General features: G+C 38.4%; 1 protein-coding gene across 1 annotated transcript in view; it reads left to right on the forward strand.

Moving 5' to 3' along the window:
* Positions 1-4,917: 4,917 nt before the first annotated feature.
* The window catches only part of RP2 (RP2 activator of ARL3 GTPase), a 38,504-nt gene continuing 16,063 nt past the window's right edge, over positions 4,918-27,358 (forward strand). The window contains exons 1-3 of the mRNA XM_082446577.1: positions 4,918-5,370; positions 19,207-19,872; positions 24,309-24,423. Of these exons, the coding sequence (XP_082302703.1) occupies positions 5,269-5,370; positions 19,207-19,872; positions 24,309-24,423 (883 nt within the window). The 5' untranslated portion in view covers positions 4,918-5,268. The remainder of the gene's footprint in view (positions 5,371-19,206; positions 19,873-24,308; positions 24,424-27,358) is intronic.

The raw sequence follows: 27,358 nt of genomic DNA on the forward strand, positions 1-27,358 counted from the left end.
GAAAGTTTTAAAAAAGAGTTTGACCAAATTTGCACTTCTGGTCATCTGAATGTCTGGTTACCTAGTTGTCTCTGTGGATTGTTAACCGGTCAGTAAATTTGCTTTAGAAATTTTGTTCTTTGCATATCTGACTCCAGTAGCTCATTTTTTTATTGGTTTTCATCAGCCTGCACCTATGGGTTTCTCCGTTCCCGTTGAGGTTTTTCATAAATTGTGGCAGATCTGCAACATTGCCAGGAAAATATGGTCTTCCTAGTCCTTTGTCTGTAACATGTGCCATCATGTATACATTCTGAAGCCAATTAGTATATGAAAAATATGTAGTATGTGTAAATTTAGATCCTGACTCCCCAAGAAGTAATATCCCTAATACTTTTGGACAAATGGCTTATAGTACAGCAAACGGAATGGAAACTTTAGGGCCCTCCATTTGCATGGGTCCTGTATGTACCCCAAGAGGGGCCCTAGCAATTTTGTATTCATAATTTGTATTATTTTTCTTAGAAAGGGCCCAACCTAAATTGTATAAACTGCAAACCCTACAAATCCTGGGTTTCTCTCTTAGAGTGAACTGTTGCTGATTAGATGCTATTCTTAGCACCACGAGAATTAGTGAATGAATGAAAGAAGTGCTAAAGAGATGTTTTCCTCCCTAATTCGTGCAGCTGGGTGTTTGTGGTGGGGAGGTGAGGAGGTGGGAATTGTACAAAACCCAGCAAAGAAGCTCTCAGGGAAGATTTTATCTAGAATGAGCCCTGACTTTTTTTACTTTTGTCAGGAACCGGGGGAGAGGGGGAAGGGCGAGTAGGAAAGAAATCCTACTCATAAAGGTCTCAGGGACTTTCAGGTCTGCTTAGGTGTTGGCCATCTATATGATATTAACCACTTCCTCATGTAAGATGTAGGAAATGTTATTAAATATCCTTTTACTAAAACTTTTGTCTTGTGGCATCAGTTTTCTTGCCCAAATCTTTCTTACTATTTTGGAATTGTATACTATACAACTGTTGATGAGTAGCAATTTTGTGAGTTGGGATCTTCTCGATGTCAGATTGAGAGCTTATTTTTTTTAATCTACATGCATAGAGGAAACTAGGAAATAAAGTCTCTAACCTAGCTTGGGTGAAATGGGAAGTAGCTCTTTTATTAATAAAATTCCAAAGGTAAAAACAAATTTTATGAACTAGCACACTCCGATTAACTCTGAGGTTTTAGTTTTATCACAGTTTGTCCCTTTCCTGAAAAGTATTGAAATGAGTGTTTGGAAAATGGAAATTCCACTAGAAAAAGATTTTTTTAGTCTGGAAACTATTTTTTAAAGTAGTTTCCATTGGAACTGCTTTGCTGTAAAAGTTACTGGAATGACTTTTATTTTATGCTGCTAAAACCATTCACTTCTGAGACTCCTTTCTTGACTTTTCCACCCTCCCCATCCCCATTTGAGTTAAAAGTCTGTTTCCTCTGTTGTTCCTTTTCTGTACTAACTTCCAAATATTTTTTGCTTGGCTTACATTAAGAATTTTACCAACAACAGTGAACAAGATACCCTATGCTAAGAGCAGTCGGAAAAATATACAGTCTTTATAACCTGATTACACACAATTTTTATGCTTTTAAAAAATCATTAGAACTGGTTGATAAGAGGGTGAAAGAAAATCGGTAAGAACTACCTAAAAGTTAAAGTATGAGAAGAGATGTTGGTTCAAAAATCTATTAAAAGAAAAAAGTTATCTGCTTGTGCAATTTTTTTCAACCTCCCAATTCTCTTCTTCAGTACATATGTAATACTATTGACAGAACCGACTCCCGCTATGGTAGCTAGCCTCTGAGATGACACCCCAAAGATCTATGCCTTCCAGTATTCATGCATTTGTTTAGTTCCCTTCCTGAGGGAGTCAGGGCCAGCCCTGTGTGATTAATAGAATCCGGAGGAAGTGATGTGTGATTTCTGAAGTTACATCATAAGAGGCCTTGCAGCTTCTGCCTTGGTCTCATGGAACATTTATTCTTGGAGCCTTCAGTATGGTGTATGAAATATGACTAACTTAAGGCTACCTTGCTAGAGAGATCACATGGAGAGGCTCTGAGATTTCATGTAGAATGATTCAGCCATTTGAGTCATCCTGGCTGAGGCTTTGGATGCCGCATGAAACCAGAGTTGAGCTGTCCGCACTGAGCCCTGCTTAAATTGCAGATTCATGAGGAAGATAAATAATCATTGTTTTAAGCCATTAAGTTTGTTACGCAGAAACGGATCATGGAAACACTCCTCTCCTCTCTTCTCCTTCACTTGCAAAGTGTTTCCTTAGGTGAGTGCAGAGTGAACAAGCCTGTGTCAGGTCAACTCAAGAAAAGGGACTTTTCCAGCCGCTGTTGCTGGGGTACTTGGCTTATTCATGCTGTGAAGATATATGTTGTCAGGACTGTCTTCTGAGAGGTAACAATGTCACTTCTGTGGTCAAGAAACACAGGGGACCCAGACCATGTCTGGAGCCTGTGGCCAGGTGCAAACCCACAACCCAACTTTTTAATACAGATGAACATCTATCTGTTTGGCTGATCATGAAGGGCAGCTTTCTATAGAAAAGAAGTCACAAGAGTATAAGTAGGAGGAGGAATATAAACAGAAGGAGCAACCAATTTCTGTCTGGACTCTGCGGAGTTAGGGCTGCCAGCACATGTGCCCTTTCCAGGACCTGCTTCCCACTTGTGTTTGCAATATAGAACTCATCCTTGTGGCTGCAGCAATTAGACCAGGGGTGCACAGTTGACCGGTGGGTAACCATTCTATTGATTGGCCAGCAGTTTATCTGGTTCTCTCCCTTGAGAATCTGAACTAAGATATAAAGAAATTGTAGTATGCACTTGGACAGAAAGGCCATGAGGAATCAGGGTGGGATGACGGTCTCAGCCATGTGTATATGCTTTTGGTCATGGGTGATGGTGGGATGCGATTTAACAGAAAGGGGATTTTATTGTCACTTTTGTTTAAGGGTCCCTGAAAAGATCACTGTTGGATATAGATTTTGTTTTAGGTTTAAGTCTCTCATTAATGAATACTTCAAAACTACGAGAGTTTTAGGGATTGTTTCTCTAAAATTAGTTTTGTTGTTTGTTCATTAAGAGGAACAACATCACTGTGGGACAGAGCTCCATAGGCATCAGAAGGCCTAAGCAGGTACTTCTTTACTTCTTTCTTTCAGATGAATCAGAAAGGAACAAATTTAGGAAGAGGGAGCACTGGACAGAACAGGCTCTGGATTTTTTTTTTTAGTTTTTATTTATTTATTTATTTTATTTATTTATGACTGTGTTGGGTCTTCGTTTCTGTACGAGGGCTTTCTCCAGTTGCGGCAAGCGGGGGCCACTCTTCATCGCGGTGCGCGGGCCTCTCATCATCACAGCCTCTCTTGTTGCGGAGCACAGGCTCCAGTCGCGCAGGCTCAGTAGTTGTGGCTCATGGGCCCAGTTGCCCCGCGGCATGTGGGATCTTCCCAGACCAGGGCTCGAACCCGTGTCCCCTGCATTGGCAGACAGATTCTCAACCACTGCGCCACCAGGGAAGCCCCAGGCTCTGGATTTTTTATAGAACCTGTCTAACCACTCTCATTGTGACCACAAGTTAGTCCCTTCACCGCTGTGGACCTCTGTTTCCTCCACTGTACTACGCAGCAATGGATCACAATTTTAACCTTCTATGAATATAAAACATCTAAGGGTCTTATCCAAAACATCCTCACATAGACTTTTCATCTCACTCTGAGGAAGAAAAAGTGTGCACCCGGTGAAGACTCTGTTGCTTAAGATCTGGAACTTCAATTTACAGTCATTTCTAATACTTGAGCACATGCACTTTTCTTCCTGATTGTGCAATAAAAGGCAGGAAGTGAAAAAGGGAACACTCTTAATGCTCGAGTTAAGTCAGAGGCTCATTTAGGACATACACTAGATGTGAATAAGTGTGGGAAAGCAGAAAGATAACCAAATTTGAGCCTAAACTAATCTGCATTTGATGTCCGACCAAATGCCAAAATACTGTGCTCAGAGAATTAAACCAACAACTTACCTTTTCTATTACACAAGCAATACATGTGTATTGTAGTAACATTCAACCCAAGTATAGCAAATGCTAATATTTAGTATATATTTTAAAAAATATCTTCAGACAAACCCTATACCATTTGCTGAGAACAGATCTGATAGTTTATATGGCAACGCTTGTGTCGTCCACCAGGCTATAAACTCCTGAGGAGAACCCCTTTACCATTACTCTTCCCCCCACCCCACCACCTCCACCCCACTTTAGTCACTTTCTTTGGGAAAGAATAGGGAAAAGTTGTAAATGTTTCCTTCACTAGTGTGCAAGCATTCATTCGACAAACGTTTTACTGAGCAACTAGTGTGGAGTTGAGCAAGGCTTGGGGGATTACATAAAAGAAAAACACAGGGCTTTTGGTCTCAAGAAATTCACAGTTCCAATAAGGAGACGATACAAAAATAATTATTTTTCTAAGTTCTTCTTCAATTTTAGAGTCATTCGTGGAAATTCTAAGAAAGCACATAAGAGAGGGCAAGGAGGGTCGGGAAGGTCTTTGGGGAAATTTCCCGAGGAGGTGACACTGGCCAGACGTCGGGCAAGGAGGGTCGGGGATGGGTGACGAAGAGTGAGGCATGCGAATTTCATGGCCCGTCCTGCGTCAGCAGGAATTCTTGTTCCCTCACCAATTGCACCACAAAACTGAAGTCTAACGTTCAACTACGGAGCCCTCCCGCGTCTAGAACTTAGAAACTGAGAACCTAAGGCCAAAAGACCTGGCTGCCGAAGCTGCACTCCCGGCAGCGGGACAACCTCTCTGAGTCCTAGGAGGGGCGGGGCAGGGTTGGGGGCGGGGTCGGCTGTGAGTGCATATGGGCCGACCGGGCCCGCCCCTGGGGGCTGGCGCAGGAGCCGGGCGCGGAATAGCTGTGTGCGTAAGTCGGCCTCTCTTCATAGGCCGCACAGGGCTGCTCGCGGGACTTGGATTGGCTCCCCGGGCGCTGAGCGGTCATTGGCTGCGGTGGGTCGTCAAGGCGATTGAGAGGAAAAAGAGAAGGGGTTTGGGGCCTGGCCGGCGAACCGAGGCTGAGGGCGGCGGGGCGGTTCCGCGGGGCGGTGTCCGGAGAGCTGCGGGGCCCGGGCCCCAGGGGTTCACGCCACAACTCCAGAAGGTGTCTGAGCCAGCGCGCCGGCGAGGAGTAGCGGCTAGTGGGACCCCGCGGGCCGGGACCATGGGCTGCTTCTTCTCCAAGAGGCGGAAGGCTGAGAAGGAGTCGCAGCCGGAGGGCGAGGAGGAGCAGCCGAAGCAGTACAGCTGGGACCAGCGCGAGAAGGTAACCAAAATCCCGTAGCGGCTGGTCTCAGCCTTCCCGAGCCGCTCGGCAAGGGTCCCCAGCGGCCGGGCAGCGCTGAGGGGGCGGACCCAGCAGCTGCCGCTCTTGCGCGCTCGCTCTCTCCCGCGAGTAGTTGAAGTCGGAGTGAATGACTTTTGGGGGAGCCGTGAAATTCAGCGTCAGAGAGGGCTCCACGGAGGGCGGTGCAGCGCTGGAAGGGGCCCTAGAGCTCATTGTCCAGGCAGATGGACCCTTCGGGCTTGCCCTCCTCTGTGCATCCTGCCCTCCGGTCCAAGGATGGACTCCAGGGAAGGAAGGAGAACCCGGAATGCCCCAAATCTCACATCTCGTTTCACTCGCAGCGCCGAGCGGGGTTTTGTCCAGTCCTCGAGTTACACATGGGACTGATCTCATCTCTTTCGCGGCTTGTGTTCTTTCTGTGGTTGTTTTCTCTTTTGTCTGCCCTAGCCAGTAAATCTCTTTGGTGCCTCCTGATATATTCCACTGCTGAATTTTCTCAATGACGAAGTGGACCGTTTGACATACAGCTTTGTGTGACCTCCTCTTCCACTTACCCGAAAGGAATAATGAAAATGGAATCAGCCTTGGAATGTGTGTTAAGACCGTAAGGTGAAAATAACCAGCATAAACCAGGCAATATTTTACTGTTGCTTTCATGAATGAAAATGCCCTTATTTTTGCTTTTCTATGTAGCCAGAAACGAAAAAGCTTTGAACACGTCCACTAGTCTTACACAAAGCGCACTTAGTCATAAATTTCATAATGCTTCCTCTTTCTACATAGTTCTCCATTTGTGTTTAATAAAATACTTTGATAGATCCATCAATTATTTTTCTCATCCAAACGAAAAGAAAGACTTTTAAATGAGTGTTATGAACAGTTAACTCCTTGCTTAATAAACATACCTGTATTCATGACTACTTTATAGTAAATGTCTTACTAATGTTTTGATTTCATAGACCATCCCACATGATTTCCAGTCCCCAGCAGAATGTATTCACATAAACTCGGTTCTCCAAGTGTCAGATTTTAAAAATTGGACGGTTTTTACAGACTTCTCAGCCCCATCTTTCTGCCCCTGTTTCACAGGGTTGCATGGTCTGTTTATTAATTCTCTTTTATCCATACTTGATAGCAGCATTTTATAATGTAAGAGTGGAAAATACTATATTTTCTGTCTGAAAACAACCCCTTTAAAAAATCTTCTGGACTATTAGAGAAAGAATTACCAGCTTACATTTTGAGACAGTGGAGATACCACATTTCCCAACATTGCTTTTTCTTTTGGGAATTTTTTCTTTTTCTTCTGGAATTACTAAGAATTCACTCTAGGGTACCTCTAATTTATGATAGCCTGCTAAATTTTATGTGATTTTAAAGATTTTTTTCTAGCTCCTTACCTCTCATGAGGTCAGTATGGGTAGTGTGCAAATGTTCTGTATTAGTCCAGTGATACTTTTACTGAGTTTAGCATGGTCTTGCTTGCTCCTAGAAGATTTTAATTGTACCTTAAAAGGAATGGGATGCAAATGCAGCCCAGAGAACATAAATGAGATACGTTGGATGTATATTAACAGAATGGTTTGTATTAAAAGTTTAGGTCTCTATAATGTGATCATGGACTATAACATAAACAATTTTAAAGTTATATCAGACAATTACCATTCAACTTGTAAGACTTAGCTGTAAAAAGAAAGTGCAAAAAAAAAAAAGTGCACTGCCTGAAAAGTTTCCTTGCAACTTGGAAAAGTGGTGTTTAGATTTTTCCTTAGGTTGTGTAATCAGAGTATCTTTATTGAGAGGCACCCTCTGGGTTTTGGGTTTTGACTTGTGTAATTGGGTCAGTCTTAGGGGACTGAAGCTAGAAGAAATTGTCTCAATTAGAAAGAATGTTTGGGGACTCTGTTGTCATGACAACTGGTATACTGTAATCAACAGCGTAAGAAGCTCATTTTCTATTGCTGACTTGGAAAAAAAAGTTTATTGTACAATTACTACATTGACATGATGAGAAATATTTTTGGATTGTAAGATCTGTGTTTAAATCATTTGGAAGGAAATGCTTTTATCCTTGTTATCTGTATGCTGCCTCCCATAGCTAGGCAAATTATTCAATATATATGTTCTCAAACACCAAGGGAAACTCAAAATTATAAGAATTATTTTCCCTGCCCTTGAAGAGCTGACTGGCTTTTTTGAGTTAAAACAGGATATATTTAAGTATCAAGGGAAGATGAGTAGTACAGAAAAGTAGCTTTCATTTTCTAGTTATTCATACCAATACTCTTTCTAGACAATAGAAATGATGGCATAGGTATGAAAATTGTGATTTTGAGTATGGACAACACATCTTGTGTCCATTCAGGTTCCTCAGTTATAAAATCAAACCTGGTAAAAATTTCTCTACTGTTTAATAAGGTAAAGGCCTGTCCTGAGAAAGAGGGTTAGATAGTACTGGTCACCTCTGAGGATAGAACTTGGGCCAGAGATTGGGCAGGACAGAACCAGTCTTAGTATAAGGCAGATCATAATTCCCAGAGTTGTTCTTCAGTGGAAAGGGTGGCTTTGTGAAGAACTGATCTCCATGTTGGTCAAAACATTCAGGCACAGGTTGGATGGAGACCTACTAGAAAGAAGTGTCTGCATTGAGTAGGGGGCTAGATGCTGTTTTTAGCCTTTTAAGTACGTGAGGTATTCTAGTTATCCATTGTTGCATACCAAACCACCCCAAAACTTAATGGCATAGAATAATGGCAAGTACTTATTTTGTTCACAACTCTGCAATTTGTGTAGGGCTTAGCCAGGTTGGCTCTTTGCTTTATCTGGCATCAGCTGCAGCAGCTTGACTGGGGGTTGGAGGATCTGCTTTCAATATGACTTAATCACAGAGCTGGCTGGCAAGTTGATGCTGGCTTTTGGCTGGAAGCTCAGCTGGGGCTAAGGGCCAGAGGCCTCTTCCTGTAGCCTGGGCTTCCCCACGGCGTGATGGCTAGGTTCCCAGGGCAAGTGTCCTAAGAGAGACTGGCAGAAGCTGCATGGCTTTTTCTAACTAGGCTCTTAAGTGATGTAGCATTACTTCTGCTATGTTTTGTTGGTTGAGGCAATCACAGATGTCCACCTGCGTCCAAGGGGAGGGGACCTCTTGATGGGAGAAGTGTCAAACTTGTCGACATGTTTTAAATCCTTTACATAAAGATTTTGCTGCTTAAAGGAAGTAACTAGTTCTTTGTTTATTCATTTTAAAATAGCTTTATTGAGATAAATTCATATGCCATACAGTTTACTAATTTAAAGTGTACAATTCAATAGTTTCAGCAAGTCCACAGGGCTATGTTACTATCACTATGATCTAATTTTAGAACATTTTTGTCCCTCACAAAAGAAACCCAGGTCCATAAGTAGTTACTCCTCACTCCTCCTAGCCCCTAGAAACTACAGTTTTACTTTCTATCTCTATAGATTTGCTTATTTAGGACATTTGTCAGTGGAATCATACAATATGTGGTCTTTTGTTACTTTCACTTAGCATGTTTTTGAGATTCATCCATATTATAGCATATATCAGTAGTTTATTCCTTTTTATTGCTGAATGACATTAACAGAGTAGATATTTTATTTCATTTTATTTATAAATCAATTTTATTTATTTTACTGTCCGTTTTGTTTATCCATTCATTAGTTGGTGGACATTCGGCTTTTCATTGTTTCCACTTTTTGGCCATTACAAATAATGCTGCTATGAATATTTGTGTACAAGCTTTTGTGTAGACATATGTTTTAATTTCTTTTCGATATATACTTAGGAGTGGAATTCCTGGGTCATATAGTAACTCTATGGTTAACTTTGTGAGAATCTGCCAAACTGTTTTTCAAAGTGTCTGCACCATTTACATTTTCACCAGCAGTGTATGGGGGTTCCAATTTCTTCACTCATATAAAGTGGGAAAAGGGGAAAAGCGCATGGAGTGGAAAGTGTATGGGACTGGGGTTTTAATTTGCATTCTGCCCTGTACTGTATCTCACTGGCAAGTCATTTAGCTTTTCCAGCCCTCAATTTCCTAAGATCCCTTCCAGTTCTTTAATTCTTTGAGCATCTTAAGAGAAGAGGTAAGCATTCAGGCAAATCTGAATGAACAGAGAGAATGTGACAGGATGTACAATTAGATTAAAAATCAATTAGATGATATGAAAAATCCTTTCTAATCCTAAAATTTCATAATTCTATTTTGTGGTTATATATTTAGCAACATGGTGTGTAATATAAGTATAATACTTCACCTTCTCTTGTCATCAGTGTATATAAGATCAAGGTACTGGTATTTGTTATTTTCACTCATGAAATTACCTTTCAGCTACATAACTATGTTGCCTTGAAAGTGACTTAACAATGTGTAAGTTTTAAATAATTTATTTTAATTGAAGTGTAATTTACATAATGTAAAATTTACCCTTTTAAAGTGTACAGTTCTGTGAGTTTTGACAGACAGATACAGTCATGTAACTATCACCATAATCAAGATATAGAACAGTACCATCATTCCCCCCAAATTTCCTCATGCTCCTTTGTAGTCAACTCTGCCTCCAGCCTCTGATCTGTTTTTTATCCCTATAGTTTTATCTTTTTGAGAATGTCTTATAAATGGAATCATGTAGTAGGTAACCTTTTGAGTCTGGCTTCTTTCACTTAGCATGACACATTTAAGATTCATCCATGTTGTCGCATGTATCAGGAGTTCCTTTTTATTGCTGCGTAGTAGTCCATTTTATGGATTTACCACATTTGTTTATCCATTCACCAGTTGAAGGACATTTAGGTTGTTTACAAATTCTGATAATTATGAATAAAACTACCATAAACATTTGCATACAGGTTTTTGAATAAACATAAGCTTTCATTTCACTTGAGTGAATACCTAGGAGTAGGATTTCTGAGTCATATGGAAATTGTATATTAAACTTTATAAGAAACTGCCAAACCCTTTTCCAAAGCAGCTGTGCTATTTGCATTCCCGTCAGTAATGTATGAGAAATCCAGTTTCTCTGCATCCTCACCAGCACTTGGTATGGTCAGTTTTTAAAAAATTTTTAGCCATTCTAATAGGAGTGTAGTGGTATTGCATTGTGGCTTAATTTGCATTTCCCTAATGACTAATTATTTGTGGAGCATTTTTCCATGTACTTATTTGCCATCTGTATATTTTCTTTGGTGAAGTGTTTATTAAAACCTTTTGCCCATTTTTTTTACTGGGTTATTTGTTTTCTTATTATTGAGTTTTGAGAGTTTTTTATATATCCTGGATACAAGTCCCTTGTCATGTGTGTCTTGCAAATATTTTTTTCCCAAATAATGACTTGCCTTCTCTTAATAGTGTCTTTTTTTTTAAAGATTCACATTTTATTTATTGTTTTTTTGCTACGCAGCGTGCGGGATCTTAGTTCCCCAACCAGGGATCGAACCCACACCCCCTGCAGTGGAAACTCGGAGTCTTAACCACTGGACCGCCAGGGAAGTCCCTTAATAGTGTCTTTTGAAGAACAAAAGTTTTTAAAATTCAGATAAAAGTCCAATTTTCAGTTTTTTCTTTTATGGATCATGTTTTTGGTTTCACATCTAGGAAATCTTTGCCTAACCAAGATTACAAACGTTTTCTCCTCTGTTTTCTTCTAGAAGTTTTAGAGTTTTTGGTTTTATATTTAGGTTCTATGATCCATTTTGAGTTAATTGTTAAATATGATACAAGGTATGGGAGATTCTTTATTTTTTTACATATAGATGTCTAATTGTTCCAGCACCATTTGTTGAAAAGATTATCCTTTCTCTATTGAATTGCCTTTGCACCTTTGTCAATATATACATAAGTCTGTTTTTAAATTCTATTCTGTTCCATTGATTTATTCACCTAGTAAACATTGGTTTCTGTTTGAATATGGTTGAATACGAAGAAGCAGCCAAGAGAATGTACTTAGAAGCCAGACTGCCTAGGTCTGAGACTCAGCTCAAGCATTTACTGTGTGACCTTGGGTAAGTTATTTAGCCTCTGGGTGCCTCAATTTTCTCATCTGTAAAATAGAGATAATTATAGTATACAACCCTCATAGGGGTTTTTATGAGGATTGAGTGAATGATTATAAAGCACTTAGAATGGTGCCTGGTGCCTATATAGTGCTCCTTATACTCCTGAGTCTTATTTTGAACTTCTACCCAGACCAGATTTCCATTAAAACTAACAAATGCCATTATTTCATCTCAGATTATCACTATGGAAGTTTAACTGTGGAGGTGAATTTTAATGAAAAATTTGCATAACTGCTCAGTGAAAGAATAAGATGTTCACTTTTGTTTTCTGTTAGGAAAATAATACTTACCTTAGTTTTTTAGCTATATCAGGTGAATTCCAACTCCTGAAATGTTTCTTTGATTTTTGAGAGTATATCCACTACCTTTCAAGCATTGTAGTTAGAAATATGACCTAAACTAAGCTCACTTCATAAGTGATTCTTGTGAAAAAGTAGTTTAAAAACTTCACCTTTCATGTTTGTGGTTTTGGTCACTTTGAGAACTAGTAACTTTTGCAAAATTATTATGGTACTAAGCTTCAAGCTTTTTATTATCACTTTTTGTTTTGAAGAGCTTTCAGGAATTGTTGAGAAAGTAAGTACAGCAACGTAAATCCTAAGTTTCTCCTTTGTAGATCATAATGATAGTCCAAATAATTTTATACTCTAGAACTCTTTAGCTATAGGATTAATTTCACCCAGTGAACTATGAGAACTGAGGTGTCTAGATAAAATATGTAGAGCAGTAAATCACATTTAACTCCTCAGCATTGGCAGCAGTTATGGACTGAATGTTTGTGGTTCCCCACCACACCCCCACAGCCGCCTCCAAATTCATATGTTGAAACCCTAACTCCCAGTGTGGTTCTGTTTGGAGATGGGGCCTGTAAAGAAGTAATTAAGGTTAAATGAGGTCATGACGATGGGGCCTTGATCTGATAGGATTAGTGTCCTTATATGAAGAGGCATCAGAAAGCTTGCCATGCACCCACCCAGGAAAGACCATGTGAGGATAATTCAAGAAGGCAACCATCTGCAGGACAAGAAGAGAGGTCTCACCAGAAGCCAACCACAATGGCACCTTGATTTTGTACTTCCCAGCCTCTAGAACTGTGAGAAATAAATTTCTGTTGTTTCAGCTACCCAGTCTGTATTATTTTGTTATGGCAGCCAGTCTTGGTCTGCTCAGGCCATTGTAACAAGATACCATAGACTGGGTGGCGTAAACAACAGAAATTTATTTCTCACAGTTCTGGAGGCTGGGAAGTCCAAGATCAAGGTACCAACAGATCGTGTCTGGTGTCAGAGATAAATACAGCTGGACATTAGTTAAAGCAGTGAAAACAGATTTTGTTCAGTAACTACTGACGGGGGAAGGAGCTGAGCTCCATTCTGATTTGTGCAGAGGTGACTTAAGCCATTTAAGGAAGAATGAGGGAGCGGGGAGAGCAGGGACTCAGTAGAGTCAGAGAAGTGAAAAATTACAAAGTTGGTCCGTGTAAATAAGATTAGGCCAGCCGTGTTAGCTGGCAGTTTTAGAAGTTAGGATCTTATCCTCCCACAGAGACTGGTAAACAGAGGCCCTATCCTTCCTAATAATTACATTTCATAGGAATGGATCTCAGGTCCTTGAGAAGGACACTTCTCATTAGTAAGAGATACAGTCACAATTGTAAGCCCTTTTTAGTAAATGCTTTAAGAAAGGGAGGTCAGTGGCCTATCATCAGATGTTGGCTAGAACAAATAGTAAAATTTCCTGTGGAGTTGAGCTTCCTCAGGCACGCATTTTAATGGGGACCTGGGGTCATTCTAGGGACAAAGCCTTGTGCTAGTAGAAGCCATGCTAGAGTTTGGTCAAGTCTGTTAGTGCAGGGATTTGGATGAACTTGCAGTGTGCCAAGAGTTCTGCAGTTCTTACTGGGGAAAGCCTGCTTCCTCCTCCTTGTAGTCAGCCGCCTTCTTGCTATGTGCTCACGTGGCCTTTCCTCAGTGCCTGCCTGCATGGAGGGAGAGAGAGATCTCTTCTTATAAGGACACTAATCCCATCGTGAGGGCCTCTCCCTCACAACCTCATCTAAATCTAATTACCTCCAGATACCATCACATTGGGGGGTTAGAGCTTCAACATATGAATTTTGAGAGGACACAAACATTCAGTCCATAACACAGCCCAAGCAGACTAAGACAGCAGCCCAGTAAGTTTAAAGTTAAGAATAGATTTTCTTTCTGCATTTGCAACAAGTCTCAACTACAACTACTAATATAGTACTAATTATAATATATTATAATTAATATAGTTGAAATTTCTGTTTAATACTGTACATTTATAATATATATCATTTCCCATGCCAAAAAATTAGCTGAATTACTTTAAGTAAGAAGTATTAACCTTTATTTTTTCTCTTTATCCAAACAGTGGTTTGTTTCCTATTTAATTCTGAGATAAATATGCTTGCAAACTTTTGAACTTGCTGTCTGTGTCTTAGGCAAAGATAATTTGGCCAGAATCTTGAAGCCCAAATCAATTCTCCAGGAAAATACACACAAAATTTTACATAAAAGTTTTAAGGAGTTTCTGGTACAGTGAGAGAAACCATAAACTGAAGCTTGAAGATTCCCCTTGCTCATTGAGTTTGAGGCCTTGGTAGAGACAGGCCAACTCCTGGACTCCTTTTCAAAAAAACCTATTGGTGGCACTCTAGATCATCTCACTCCCACTGTGGGAGGTAGACTGGTGCTGAGAAGACAAGCTGAAGAAGACCAGAGAACGTTTTTTATCCTCCTTAAGGCCTAAAGCAGAACCAACTTAAACCACTCTTGCATGTTCCTGACTAGATCAAGATCCCATTAGCCTACTCCATGACCACATTCCCATCCCCTTCCACTGGCTCTACCAAGTAGAAGGCAGCCTCAGCCTCCTTTTACTGCAGGTACGGACAGAAGAGTATGTAAAATGGAGAGACCCAGGACTGACATTAAAAGGAGTGCCTCTGCCTGGCTTTGTGTATAATTATCTTCCTACTCAGAAGTTGGCCAACTTGAACAGTGACCTAAGTGAATGTCCCTAAAAATACATTTCAGAGTCTGTCTTCTTTGGGGATGAAGTAGAGAGATGGGGTGTGGAGAAGTGTATGATCATCAATCTCAGTTACCCTTCATATTTGTTTATTTAAGAGATACCTGGAGACCACCTACTTCTGGTTATACTCTGAGGTAATGAAGATTAAGTAGTTAAAATGGATTCAATAATTATGTGTGCAGGGCCTCTGTGGTGCCAGGCACTTTTCTAAGTCTGGGGAAAACGGGTGAACAAAACAGATAATCCCTTCACTCATGTAGTTTATGTTCTAATGGAGGGCAGCAGGGAGACTGACAATAAATACAGTTCATATATAGTGTGTTAAAAAGAAGCTAAGTGCTTTGGAGAAAAATAAAGATGGGTAAAGAGGTAATATTATTGGAGGAGGTGTTTCTGTTTTAAATAGATTGGTTACAGGATTCAAGCCCAAAGTTTTAGATACATAAGGGGATGTAGATTGGTATTTAATGTAATGTAGGTACTCAGAAAAAGGAGAGTAGGCTTCTGGTTGAGGGAACTGGAAAGCGTCACAAGAAAAGTGTGACGGGTGGGCAAGTAGAAGAACTAGGAGAGAGCCTTCTGGGCAAAGGAGAATCAGAGAACATAGACAAGTTACAGCAAGTGCGTCAGATCTACTGAAGAATAAAGTTCCCATAGGAGGGTGATAGGAGTTAGGACTAAAATGTGAGTTGATATCACATAGTAGTGACTTACGTTGAAAGGTTTTCTAATAATGAACCATTTTTACACAACCTGAGACAAATCCAACTTGGTTGTGGTGCTTTCTCGTCTTATAGGATTGATTTAATTGACAATTTTTTAAAAACATCTATAGGCATGAGTGAAATGGACCTAAAATTTTCTTTTGTTATGTCTTTGTTTTTCTTATTTCTTGCTGGACAGACTAGTAGCATGAATTAGGACTGTTGCTTCTTCTTCTATTGTCTTTAAAGGTTTGCATAAAACTGGGATGAATAAAACTAGAATCTGCTTATAAAACCATCAGGGCCTGGTGTTTTCTTTGTGGGAACACTTTAGCCACTGCTTCTATTTCTTTAGTAGTAATAGCTTTTTATTTAAGCTTTTAACTTCTCAAATTCGCTGTGGTAAGTTATTTTTTAAGAGATGCATTCATTTCATGGACAAAATGTTTTTTAAATTGTTGGTATATAGTTGTTGTTATTCTCTTTTTAACTTCTACTTTATTTATAATTATACGCCCCTTTCATTCATACTGTTTTTGTTCTTATTCTCTTGATCATCCATGCCAGAAGTTTGCCTAATTTTTGGTTTTGTTTTTTTGTTTGTTTGTTTTTTTGTTTTGGCCATGCTGCGCAACTAGCGGGATCTTAGTTCCCCGACCAGGGATCGAACCCATGCCCCCTGCAATGGAAGCGTGGAGCCCTAACCAGTGGACCACCAGGGAATTCCCAATTTTTAGTTTTATCCCCCCAAAAAAAACCTATTTGGGGCTTTGCTGATGTTTTCTATTGTATATTTGATTTCTAAATCATTAATCTCTCCATTATTTTTATCTTTTTTCCTTCTACTACAGAAAGTAGGTTTATTCTACTATTTATTGTCTAATTTCTTAAGATGGACATTTAACTCATTAATTTGAGAGTTTTTATTGTAGCTATTTAAGCACCATTTTTGCTGCATTCCATAGCTGGTGTTTTAACATTTAATCCTAAGTATTTTTAGGTTTTGATTATGATTTCTTTAATCCTTGAGTTATTTAGCAGTGTGTTTTTTAAATTTTCAAATAGGCAAAGATTTTTTAAAGTATCTTTTGTTATTAACTTCTAATTTAATTGCATCTTGGTCTCATATAATAGCCTGTAAGTTATCTATTATTTAAAATTTGTTGAGGCTTTCTTTATGATCTAGTACTAGTACATGATTTTTTAAAAAATCCTTCAATGTGTGCTTGAGAAAAAATGTGAGTATACTCTACTAGTTGGGCGCAGAACTCAAACTTATTCATTGTGTGGTTTGGATCTCCTAGATCCTTGTTGATTTTTTTTTTTTGGTTCATTTGACCAATCAGTACTTGAGAAGCAGCATTAGAAGACACTCCTTAGATTTTAATTTGCCAGTTCTGAGGATCTGGAGAGGTCCTGAACCACTGTCAAAGTTCATCCCCACCCATTTTTCTCAGCTCTTCACCAGCACAGGGTTTCTGCCCTGCCCTGAATTTGCTCCCAGGGAAATCTGGACCAGAGGTCTGAGTCCTAGCAGGTGTAGGGGAAGCATTGTTGTCTCAAGATTTGGGAAGGGGAGAAGCAAGAGAAGAAATCTGAGTTTCCTTTTCTGTTTTCTGTTCCCACACCCACCACAGGGGTGTCTCATAGTTTCCCCTTTTCTTGGTGTTTTTCTTACTTGGTCCATTTGAGATTGATCTTGGATAACTGGGAGCCAGCAACTATGCTAGTTCAGTATCTTGATAGAGACCAAACTGGAACACTGTACCTTTATATATGTGTGTCACCTGTAAAATCCTAGAAATGGAATAGCTTGAACACCTTTTCCCACATTAAACCTGTGCTGCCTCTTATATTTTCTTTTTCTTTTCTTTTCTTTTTTTTTTTTTTTTTGGTGTGTGGCACTACCAACATCCAATCACATAAACCAGAGCAGTGTTTCTTCAAACCTGTGGGTGGGATAATAGAAAATATTTGGGGTTTAACACAAAATAAGGGTAAGTATTATTTTGTGAAACTTTTCTTTCATTGGTATGTGTACATGTACAAATACTCATAAGTACGTGTACTGGGCTGTGCTGGAGAATGTACTAATGTGAATTGTAGTCAAAAAGGTTGAAAAATACTGGACTAGAGAACTAGGAATCATTTTTGACCCATCCTTCTGCCTTACCTCCTACAGCCATTGAATTACTAAATCGGCTGATTCTCCTTCCTCAGTATTTCTCAAATTCATTTCATCTTCCTCTTCCCTGCTAACCACTGCTCTAGTTCCAGCCCTTTCTGGATGACTGCAGCCGCCTCTCCGATCCACACGCCACTTGTCCTTATTCTTACCAGAATAATCTTCCTAAAATGTAAATTTTGCTTATTTAAATCATTCTGTGGTACCCCTTTGTCCACGGAGAACTTCCAAGCTTCATAATATCGCCCCTGCCTACCTCTCCAGCTTCATTTGCTCCCATTGCAGTATCACTGGTAATGCCAGACCATGTTCACTTTTCCTCACACTCCCTGAAGAGTTTTCTTTTGTTTCATTCTTTCACTTTTGCCTGATATGGGAAGGGAGGATCCTTTACTCCTACCCCTTTTACCTGGTGAACTTCAGCTTATTCATTCTCACTTTGCACAGGAAGTCTTACACCCCTACCTCCCCTGCACCTGGTGTCCCTCCTCTGTATTTCCAGAATATTCTGAGCATCTCTCATTACACAGCCAGGTTGTTTTAAAATCATTTGTTTAGGTTAGTGTTCACTTCTTTTATGGAAAGAGTTGGTCATATTCATTTTGGTGCTTAAAACAATGTCTGGCTCCTATTGGGTGTTCAAATGGCCGAATGGTTGAATGAAGATCTAGAAAGTTAAAGTGCCTTTTTCATTCATGTTGCTCATAGGTGACAAAATTGAGACTAGAAAACAGGTGCCTCTTTTATTGCCTCATGCTACAGACCAATACTACTTCTAGTACATTGTGTAAAACTGATGAGTACAACATTTATTGTGTAATACTGAATAAGTCACTTTAAGCTAATTTGCTAATGATTAAGATGATTAAATTATCCTTTGTAAATAATCAAGTTTTTGTGTACCGTACCTATGGAAGCCTGTTTCTGGTACATGAATAGTTTTGTATGAAATTTAATATTCACGAAGAGGTTAAGACAGTGCAAGTAGATTTAAAAGTAATTTAGAAAAACCAAAATGGTCTTTTAATGACTATATTTTGAGAGGTCAGCTAAAATTTTAAAAATAATGAGACAGATTCCAGGCACACTGTTTAAAAGATTCTGTGAGCTTTAGTTTAAAATGCCTAAAGATGGAAATGGTGAAATTTGAAATATTTACATTGTAGGAGTAGCTCAGTAAATGTTTCAATCAAATTTGTAGATGCAAATTCTGACATATAGTGATTCTTGGGCCTTCAGGTGCTTCCATTTTCTGTAGCATATTGCAGAAATCAGTCAGGGTTTAGAAACTAAGACCCAGGCATCAATTTATGGAAAGATAGAGAAACATATTCCAATCTGGGTGTATTTCCAAGTTCAGAAGTTTTAAAGACGCAGAAGTTTTTTAAAAGTGAAGCATCAGAAAAAGAAAAGGCTCAAAGCTGAAATATTCCTTAATATCATCCAGTATGCTGTGTGTATGTATGAGAATTTCCCCAATTGTTTCCAAAAAGTACTTTTACAGTTGAGATGTTAAAACAGGATCCAACAATGTCCACACATCATTTGGTTGGTATGTCCTGAGTCTTTCTTTATCTATAATAGTTTCCTCTCCCTTTCTTCCCCCCATGCCTTTTATGTATTTATTAAAAAAAAGTTTTTTGTCCTGCTCATTTTCTTATTATGTCGCAAAGTCAGTAAGAGTTGGAACATATTATTTTAGCAATAAAAATCGTTCCTGACTCCCAATAGACAATTAATGTTTGCTGAATAATGTCAATAATACTCAAGGTCTGTGTTTGTTCCTGCAGGTTGATCCAAAAGACTACATGTTCAGTGGACTGAAGGATGAAACAGTAGGTCGCTTACCTGGGAAAGTGGCAGGACAACAGTTTCTCATTCAAGACTGTGAGAACTGTAACATCTATATTTTTGATCACTCTGCTACAGTTACTATTGATGACTGTACTAACTGTGTCATTTTTCTGGGACCGGTGAAAGGCAGTGTGTTTTTCCGGAATTGCAGAGATTGCAAGAGCGCACTAGCCTGCCAACAGTTTCGTGTGCGGGATTGTAGAAAGCTGGAAGTCTTTTTGTGCTGTGCCACTCAGCCCATTATTGAGTCTTCCACGAATATCAAGTTTGGCTGTTTTCAGTGGTACTATCCCGAATTAGCTTTCCAGTTCAAAGATGCAGGGCTCAGTATCTTCAATAATACCTGGAGTAACATTCATGACTTTACACCTGTGTCAGGAGAACTCAATTGGAGCCTTCTTCCAGAAGATGCTGTCATTCAGGACCATGTTCCTCTACCTACCACCGAAGAGCTCAAAGCTGTCCGCCTTTCCACAGAAGCCAGTAGAAGTATCGTTCCAGTGTCCCGGGGTCAGAGACAGAAGAACAGTGATGAGTCATGCTTAGTGGTATTATTTGCTGGTGATTATACTATCGCAAATGCCAGGAAACTAATTGATGAGGTAAGGAGAAGAGAGAGAAGAGAAACAGACATACACCTGCATAGAAACACACCACTTTCTGGAGAGCGTCCATTCTTTTCAAATTGGCTATTAGAAATACAGGCAATCCTTAAATTATAGTCCTCTGCCCCCTACGGATTTATCTGTGAGCTAGTTGCTTAGGCCTCAAATACTTTCCCAAAGAAACTTTTTAAAAACAATTCAATTCAGGAAGCATCTGTTAAGCACTCATTATGTGCAGGTTACTCTGTCACCATCTTTCATTGATTATAGGATGCACCTTTGTTTTCCACAGTTTTGCTTCTCTGAAATGCATCTTACAATTGATGGCAGTTTAGAGCTGATGAAATATATGCTGGGAGTGGAGATAAATAGACAAAATTCTCTGCCCTCAAAGAACTTCCATTCTTTATCATAACTGATTTCCATGGGAGCTCACAAAAGTAGTACTGCAAAGTAAAGGATGACCTTTTATAATTATTTAGTGGGGAAATTTATTTGGAGTTTTTAACTGTTTAAGGTATGGGAAAGGCATTTAGGCATACAACTTTTGGAGCCCGTTTTGACTGAGAGCAACCTCCACATTACTTTCCTTTGCCCTATTGCCATGAAGAGGAAGTTGGTGTGAAACAATGAGGTGGCAGCTGGGACAGCAGAGATTGTGGACTCATGAGCAGGGGCTTTTAGTGCTTTCAGGAGTAGAGAAGGGTTCTTTGGGTAGCAGCTTTCACTTGAAAAATAAATGGGGATGTGGAGGTTAGGGGCTCCAGAAGCAGCAGTTCCTCCAGTGGGGAGGCAGCAGTAGGATGTATTGATTAGCCATTAATCAGGCTTTCTTCAGAAAGAGTCTGTTTGAATTTAAAAATCAAACTTGCAGAAATGGAGAGGTGAATGGAAAACTCTTTTTGAATGGATTTTTTTTTTAAGTTGTAACACTTCTGTCAAAAGGAATGGTTTTAGAAAAAAAAAAAACTAGAAAAATGACCACCTCTCTGTAGCTTATACATTCTACAATGTAGAAAACCCATGTCTGAAATCCACAAAGTATATCTGAGGTCCAGTTTTCAAAACAACAGAAGCCAAGTATAATCTTAAGACTTTGATATTTTCTTTCTTGATTATGCCAATCTGATAAAAATGTGCTATGGATCTGGTGAGATATAGAGAAAGTGCTCTGGCCTTTGAGCTATCTAATCACATGTTAATCCAACATCTGAGAGGTAAACATTTTCATTATACTGTATGGTGATTTTCTTAAAAATCTACATACAGTCTTCAAGAGAGGTAATTATTCAGGTTAAACTCCTTTTTGGTAGATAATGAGGAGAGGTCATAAAGAATGTACAGTACGTTTAAAGAAAAAAACCATCAAAACAAACACTGTCATTCTTCATGAGTCATCAGATGTTCTTAACCTTTTAACTTTTGATATCTGTTGTATGAAATGGCACTGTTGTGTGCACTTTTCGCAATATGACCAGGAAGAGTGATGTTCTTTAGATGTCCTTCTGGATTACAAAATAACTTAAATAAAAATCCAACAATAACAGTAACAAAAATGATGACAATAATAATAATAGCTAACAGTTAATATAGTGTTTATTATACGTCAGGTGACTGTTGTACAGTATTTAAGTGAATTAACTCACTTAATTCAGGAATAACCTATGAAATAGGTGCCATTGTTCCTCTTTATACAGATAAGAAAAATGAGCCACAGAGAAGGTAAGTAACTTGCAAAAGGTCACTTGCTGGTAAGTAGCAGAGCCATGATTTAAATCCAGGCAGTTTGGCTTTGTAAGCCATAGTCTTAACCCTTAAGCATGATGCTATTATGCTGCCTCAGTGGTAAAGGAAAGTTGATAAATGCCTGGTGGAGCTGGAATGTGACCGAAAGTGTGTGGAGGCAAGGCAGATACTACCCTCCAGCCTAGAAGGAAAAATCCTGGGACTTTTTGGCTAGAGTTATCCTAACTAATTCTGAAATCACAGAATTAAGAGAACAAAAAGAAGAAAACGCTAAGTACATGTGAAGAGGGTATCACAACGTGCTGAAAGACCAGTAACTTACATATCAAGAGAGCGATTACATATTTTTTTAAAAATGAAGCTCGAGTTCCCTGGAAAATATGTGTAGAAGCTAGTTAATGCTGAGACGGAAAAAAATGAAACTTGAGTCTTTTCTCGTATCATAACACAAATGTCTTAGAACAGCTTAGACTGGAACTGTGATTGCTAACTCTGGTTTTGTTAAACCCTAGGAGTAGCACAGAATTTTGTTTCATAGTGTTTTCATAAATTAAACATATCATAATGATTTTTTAAGGTAGGAAGTGTAAAACTTGAGAGAGTAGGAAGTCCAGAAAAACTGGGTAAACCAGAAAGCACATTCCATAGGAGTCAAGAGAAGTTACTGGGCCTCGGTTTTCTTACCTAAAAATCAGATTTCTTGCTGCCTCTTAACTATATCACAGATAAGCACAGGATAAATTAAAGTAAAAGTAGTTTGAATTGTTTGGAAGTATTGTATAATTTAAGTTGGGTAGTTACCTCTATTTTCAAGTCTTTAAAAGTAGAAGAATTTTCATGAAAAAGAGTCTCTTCACATGTCTGCAGTGAAATATCAAAGTAAATATACTAGTTTCATAGTTCATTGTTTTTAGGTAACAGTGTTTTGAATTAATCATCTTACTTTTGACAGTTATGTGTCTGACTATAAAATGAGAGGTATTGAGCAGTCTAGAGAATTAGAAACAGATGTGGGATTGTTTCTGATAATTTAAGTAACTTTGCAGTCATTATCTGGCAGTGATGTTTATGTAATTTTCTGCTACTTTTGTATGGATGTTTCTCTTTTTCTGAGGCAGCATTGAGGGCTCTGGAAAAGGATTTGAGTTTGAATCCAATTTGATGAAATGGTATGGAATAACGTAGCCATAGAATGAAATACTATCAACCATTAAAACTGATTTTATAGTAGAATAGTTGGAAAATGTTCACAACCGAATAAGTGAAAATTTGTAGAATATTACGTATCTGATTTTTTTTTAAAGTAGATAAGTCTGGAGAGTTATATATACTAAAATGTTGACAGTTGTGGTTCTTTTTAGGAAGTGGATTAAGAGCAGGGTTTTCTTTTCTTGTTCGTAGCTCTATGGATTTTACATAAAACATGCATTATTTCTGTAATGGGGGAAAATTAAAACCGGAAGGGTAAAAGGAAGTATACCGGGACTTCCCTGGTGGTCCAGTGGTTAGGACTCCATGCTTCCACTGCAGGGGGCACGGGTTCCATCCCTGGTTAGGGGAACTAAGACTAAGATCCCACAAGCCACGCAGCGTGGCCAAAAAAAAAAAAAAAAAAGGAAGTATACCTATATAGCAGTGGCATCTTTGAGTGGTAGCACTTTGGTTGATATTTCTTTGTTTCTGTTTTTTATTTTTTAAATGTTTAAAAAAAATGTTCTGTATTGAGCCTATTTGTTACTTTTATAATTAAAAACTCAATAGGCTTTAATTGGTTGAATCGCTTTGCATTTTTAAAAACTTCTTTCATAATTATTAAAAAAATTAATGTGTACTCATTGTAGAGAACTGTAGAAATAAAGAAGAGTAGAAATAAGTTTAAATATCATCCATAATGTGCTGTACCTTGAATTGTCTTTGTAGGAATAATTTTTAATTTATTTAGTCCGTAATCAGTTTAATTGGGTTCAAGTCACAGCTCTGTCCCTTAAGAGTTGTGTGGCCATGGGCAGATTTCTTAACCACTCTGTGCTTTAGTTTCTCATCTGTAAAATGAGAGTAATAATAGTACCTGCCTCGTGAGAGGGTTAAACGTGTTTTACCTGTAGAACACATAAAACTGCCTGGCACATAGTAAGTACTCCATAAATGTATTCTAGCGTTATTGTGCTATACTATATATATTTGAATCATGCTTTTTAAAATTAACAGTATTATATAAGCTTTCCCCCTTTTATTATTTGTTATATTTAACAAAGTATGGTATTTTATCTTGTGAATGTACCATACTTTACTTAACCATTCTCCTCTCACTGGACAGTATCACCAAACTAAAGCTTCTGTTAGTTTCAGTCAACAAAATTTTTTTAATAAAGTTTAAAATTTTGAGGGCTAATTTACATTTATTTGACCCTTAATTGTAACAGTAGGCAGTACTAATTCTTTTTTTTTTTTTAACATCTTTATTGGAGTGGCAGTACTAATTCTTAATCGGAACCACCCATCTGGAAGAAAGAATCTTGTGTATGTGAAAACTTGTTTATAGCAAACACCCTGAATTAATTACAGTTATAACTAAAACAAAAATCAGAGCACTGTGTTGTATTTTATACAGAAAAATTGTAGAATAGGAAAATATTGTTTTAGTCTCAGGTCATTTTAAAATGTAAATGAAATTTTATTTCCCACAGCTGGTTGGTAAAGGCTTTTTCCTGGTTCAGACAAAGGAGGTGTCAATGAAAGCTGAAGATGCTCAAAGGGTTTTTCGGGAAAAAGCACCTGACTTCCTTCCTCTTCTGAACAAAGGTACCTTCTGGATGATTGGTATACTTTTGTGGTTTTTCCCTTGACCTGTTGATTTGATTTACTCTTGCCTTTAGTATTTCTCTTACATTGTCTTCTCTTTGTCATTTGTTTTATGTTTTTCCTATTACTATTCAGAAATGTCAAAATTTCACATCATTCGAAAAGTCATATGTAATTACCTAGAAATTAGGCATTAGGTTTCTTTTTCCCTGTTCTATCATCTTCGTTCTTGAAAGTCACATTTTATTATTATGTATTTTATTATTTTAAATTATTATTTTATTATTATTATTGTACTATAGTGAGTGACCATTTCCTTTTCCCTGCCCAGAGTTACAAAGCACTTGATAAGGATTCTTTCTGCCTTCAGTGTGCTTTGACCATACTGGAAAAGGAATAAGAAATATAAATAAAACAGTATACTATTCTGTGTATTTAACACGATCTGATTAAGTTGTCAGATACCAGAAATATGTCTACAAACAGAGGAACTAGAGTTCCTGTGCCCTCCTGAAGTGTTTCTATTTGCCTCTATGTATTCTAGAAGACAGAGTACCGTTCATCTATTAGGGCAGGGACATTGTTTGCTCTAGGCTCATCAGGCTTTTCTTGACCGGCCTGAGCAAATATATATGGTAATAGGTAATGCTGATTGGATATACCCTAGAAAGAGGGCACATCTGCATTTACATGCTCTTTATGTATAAATAAGTTGTAATAAACTGCAAAAACCTGTATGAAAATATTGGAGGATTGTTAGGATAACTTTAATAACTAATGCTGGGTGCGATTTGGCCCTTAAGTATTAATGCAGTATTTCATATACTTTAGTGGTTACTCTAGTAGTACCAAGGACTGGCTCCAACCAGTGCATGAATCTATCCCAGATCATATATAGGAAATTATGACCCGGCTCCTTTGATGCAGCCATTTTGATATGGGAAAATTTGATGGAACCTTGGAAACAAATCTTTAAACTCTCAGCAGCTTTCAGAAATTGAATTAAGTAATAAGTGTGTGTAATAGACATCCTAAAGTGTGAGGATTAGGGATGAAGTGAGCATATGAGTAGGCCTAAATTAATGATTTATATACTTGTGTAATGTTAGTGAAGCGGTTTCACAGAATTGCTCCAACCCAGCCATAATATGTGTTTAAGTCACATAACATTCCACATGGAAGAAATAAAATGTTCTGTTCCTGCAAAAAGTAGAACCAAAACCAATGGACAGATGTTATAGGAATTTCAGCAAATAAATATCATATAAACAGCTTTTAAAACCAGAGATGCCATAGGAAGTGGTCAAAGACTAATGAAGTCATGTCAAAAGGTCACAGGAGCCAGCTTGAAGGAGTCTCAAGAAGTTTCCACTGGCCAAATTTGGGACAATTTGAGCATCAAAAACAATAATGAAGGGAATTGATTAAACAACAATAGAAATCCATGCATCCATAGTGATAATAAAAAAGAGGGGAGAGGAAATTGGCACTGAACTATGGACCAGCGTGCCCAGTCTGCTTGGAATCAACCTAACTATATGGTCTACACGGATATCATGAATGACTGCTAGACATTCCCATGATCTAGCAGCTTCCTATCCTCTATTAAAAGAGGCACTCTTCCATTAGCTTGAAATGACCCTTTCTCCAGGACCCCAAATTGGCTCACAGTAATAATCAGTTTCTCACCTAAGTAGTCACAAATCTTCTGTTTAAAATTTGTTTTTATAATCTGAGAAATATCTCCATAAAACTCATCAGCCCATGCTTTTTATCTAATTTGAAAAATCAACAGTATTTAATGTATTCAGTTAATAAATGTGTATTAAGCACCAAAAAAAGGGGGGTGGGGGGGGAGAGGGAATAAGGAAAGCTCTTCTGCTCTTTATAGAATACTCTGAGCTAATAAACGTAGAAGGAATGATAGACTTCAGAAATCACCATTTTCTAACCCCCGATGTAATAATTAATTCAGACAAAGGTTATCAGTGGATGCTAGAACTATTGGGGTAAAAGTTGATAAAAAGTAGGATACTTATACATTCTAATTCAAATGGGAAGTGTACCTTTAGAGCAGAGATTTGATGATCATCACACTAACCCAGTGATCAAACTTAGCATCACTGATGGCAGGGCAGCCTGACATTGTATTTCTCCTAATGTGATGCAATGAGAAATACACATCATCATCTATGAAGTATTCTTGCCAAAAATATTTTACCTGAATCTAATCGAGCCAAGACTTAATTTCTGGTTTATAGGAAAGAAAGGAAATCTGGAGACATGTTAAATGACACCATGAGGAAACTGAAACAAATCAAAAATAGAAGACATTTTACAAGATAACTGGCTAGGACTCTTCAGACAATGTCCTGGAAAACAGAAACAATGGGGGACTGTTCTGGATTAAAAGAAACCTAACAATTAAATGCAAGGAATGAACCTTAATTGGATTTTGGATTAGGGTGGGGTGAATGATAAAGCTGTAAAAGTCATTTTGGGGACAACTGGGGAAGTTTGAGGATGATATTTTGGAATTATTGTTGTATCCTTAAGTATGATAGTGGTACTGTGGTTACATAGGAGATGCATGCTGAAGTGTTATGATGTCTGCTATTTTCAAATGGCTCAGCAAAACAAAAAAGTGTGTGTGTTTGTGCATGTCTGTGTGTGCATGTGTGTGTATGTGTATAGTGTGTGGCAAAGCAAACGTGGCCAAATGTTAACATTTGATGGGTGTAAGTGAAGAGCAAATGGATGTTTGTTATTCTTTCAACTTTTCTATAATGTTTGGAATTTTTCAGAAGAAAAGTTGGGGAAAAATTTTAAGTTGCCCAATAGTGCATTGATTGATGTAGAATAATGAGCAGGCTGTCTGTGGAGATATTCCAGCAGGTGTTGGATGGATTGGGTCCTTATGTAAAAGTGGCCATCA

Source organism: Balaenoptera physalus (assembly GCF_965194825.1).
Source record: "Balaenoptera physalus genome assembly, chromosome: X".
NCBI lineage: Eukaryota > Metazoa > Chordata > Mammalia > Artiodactyla > Balaenopteridae > Balaenoptera > Balaenoptera physalus.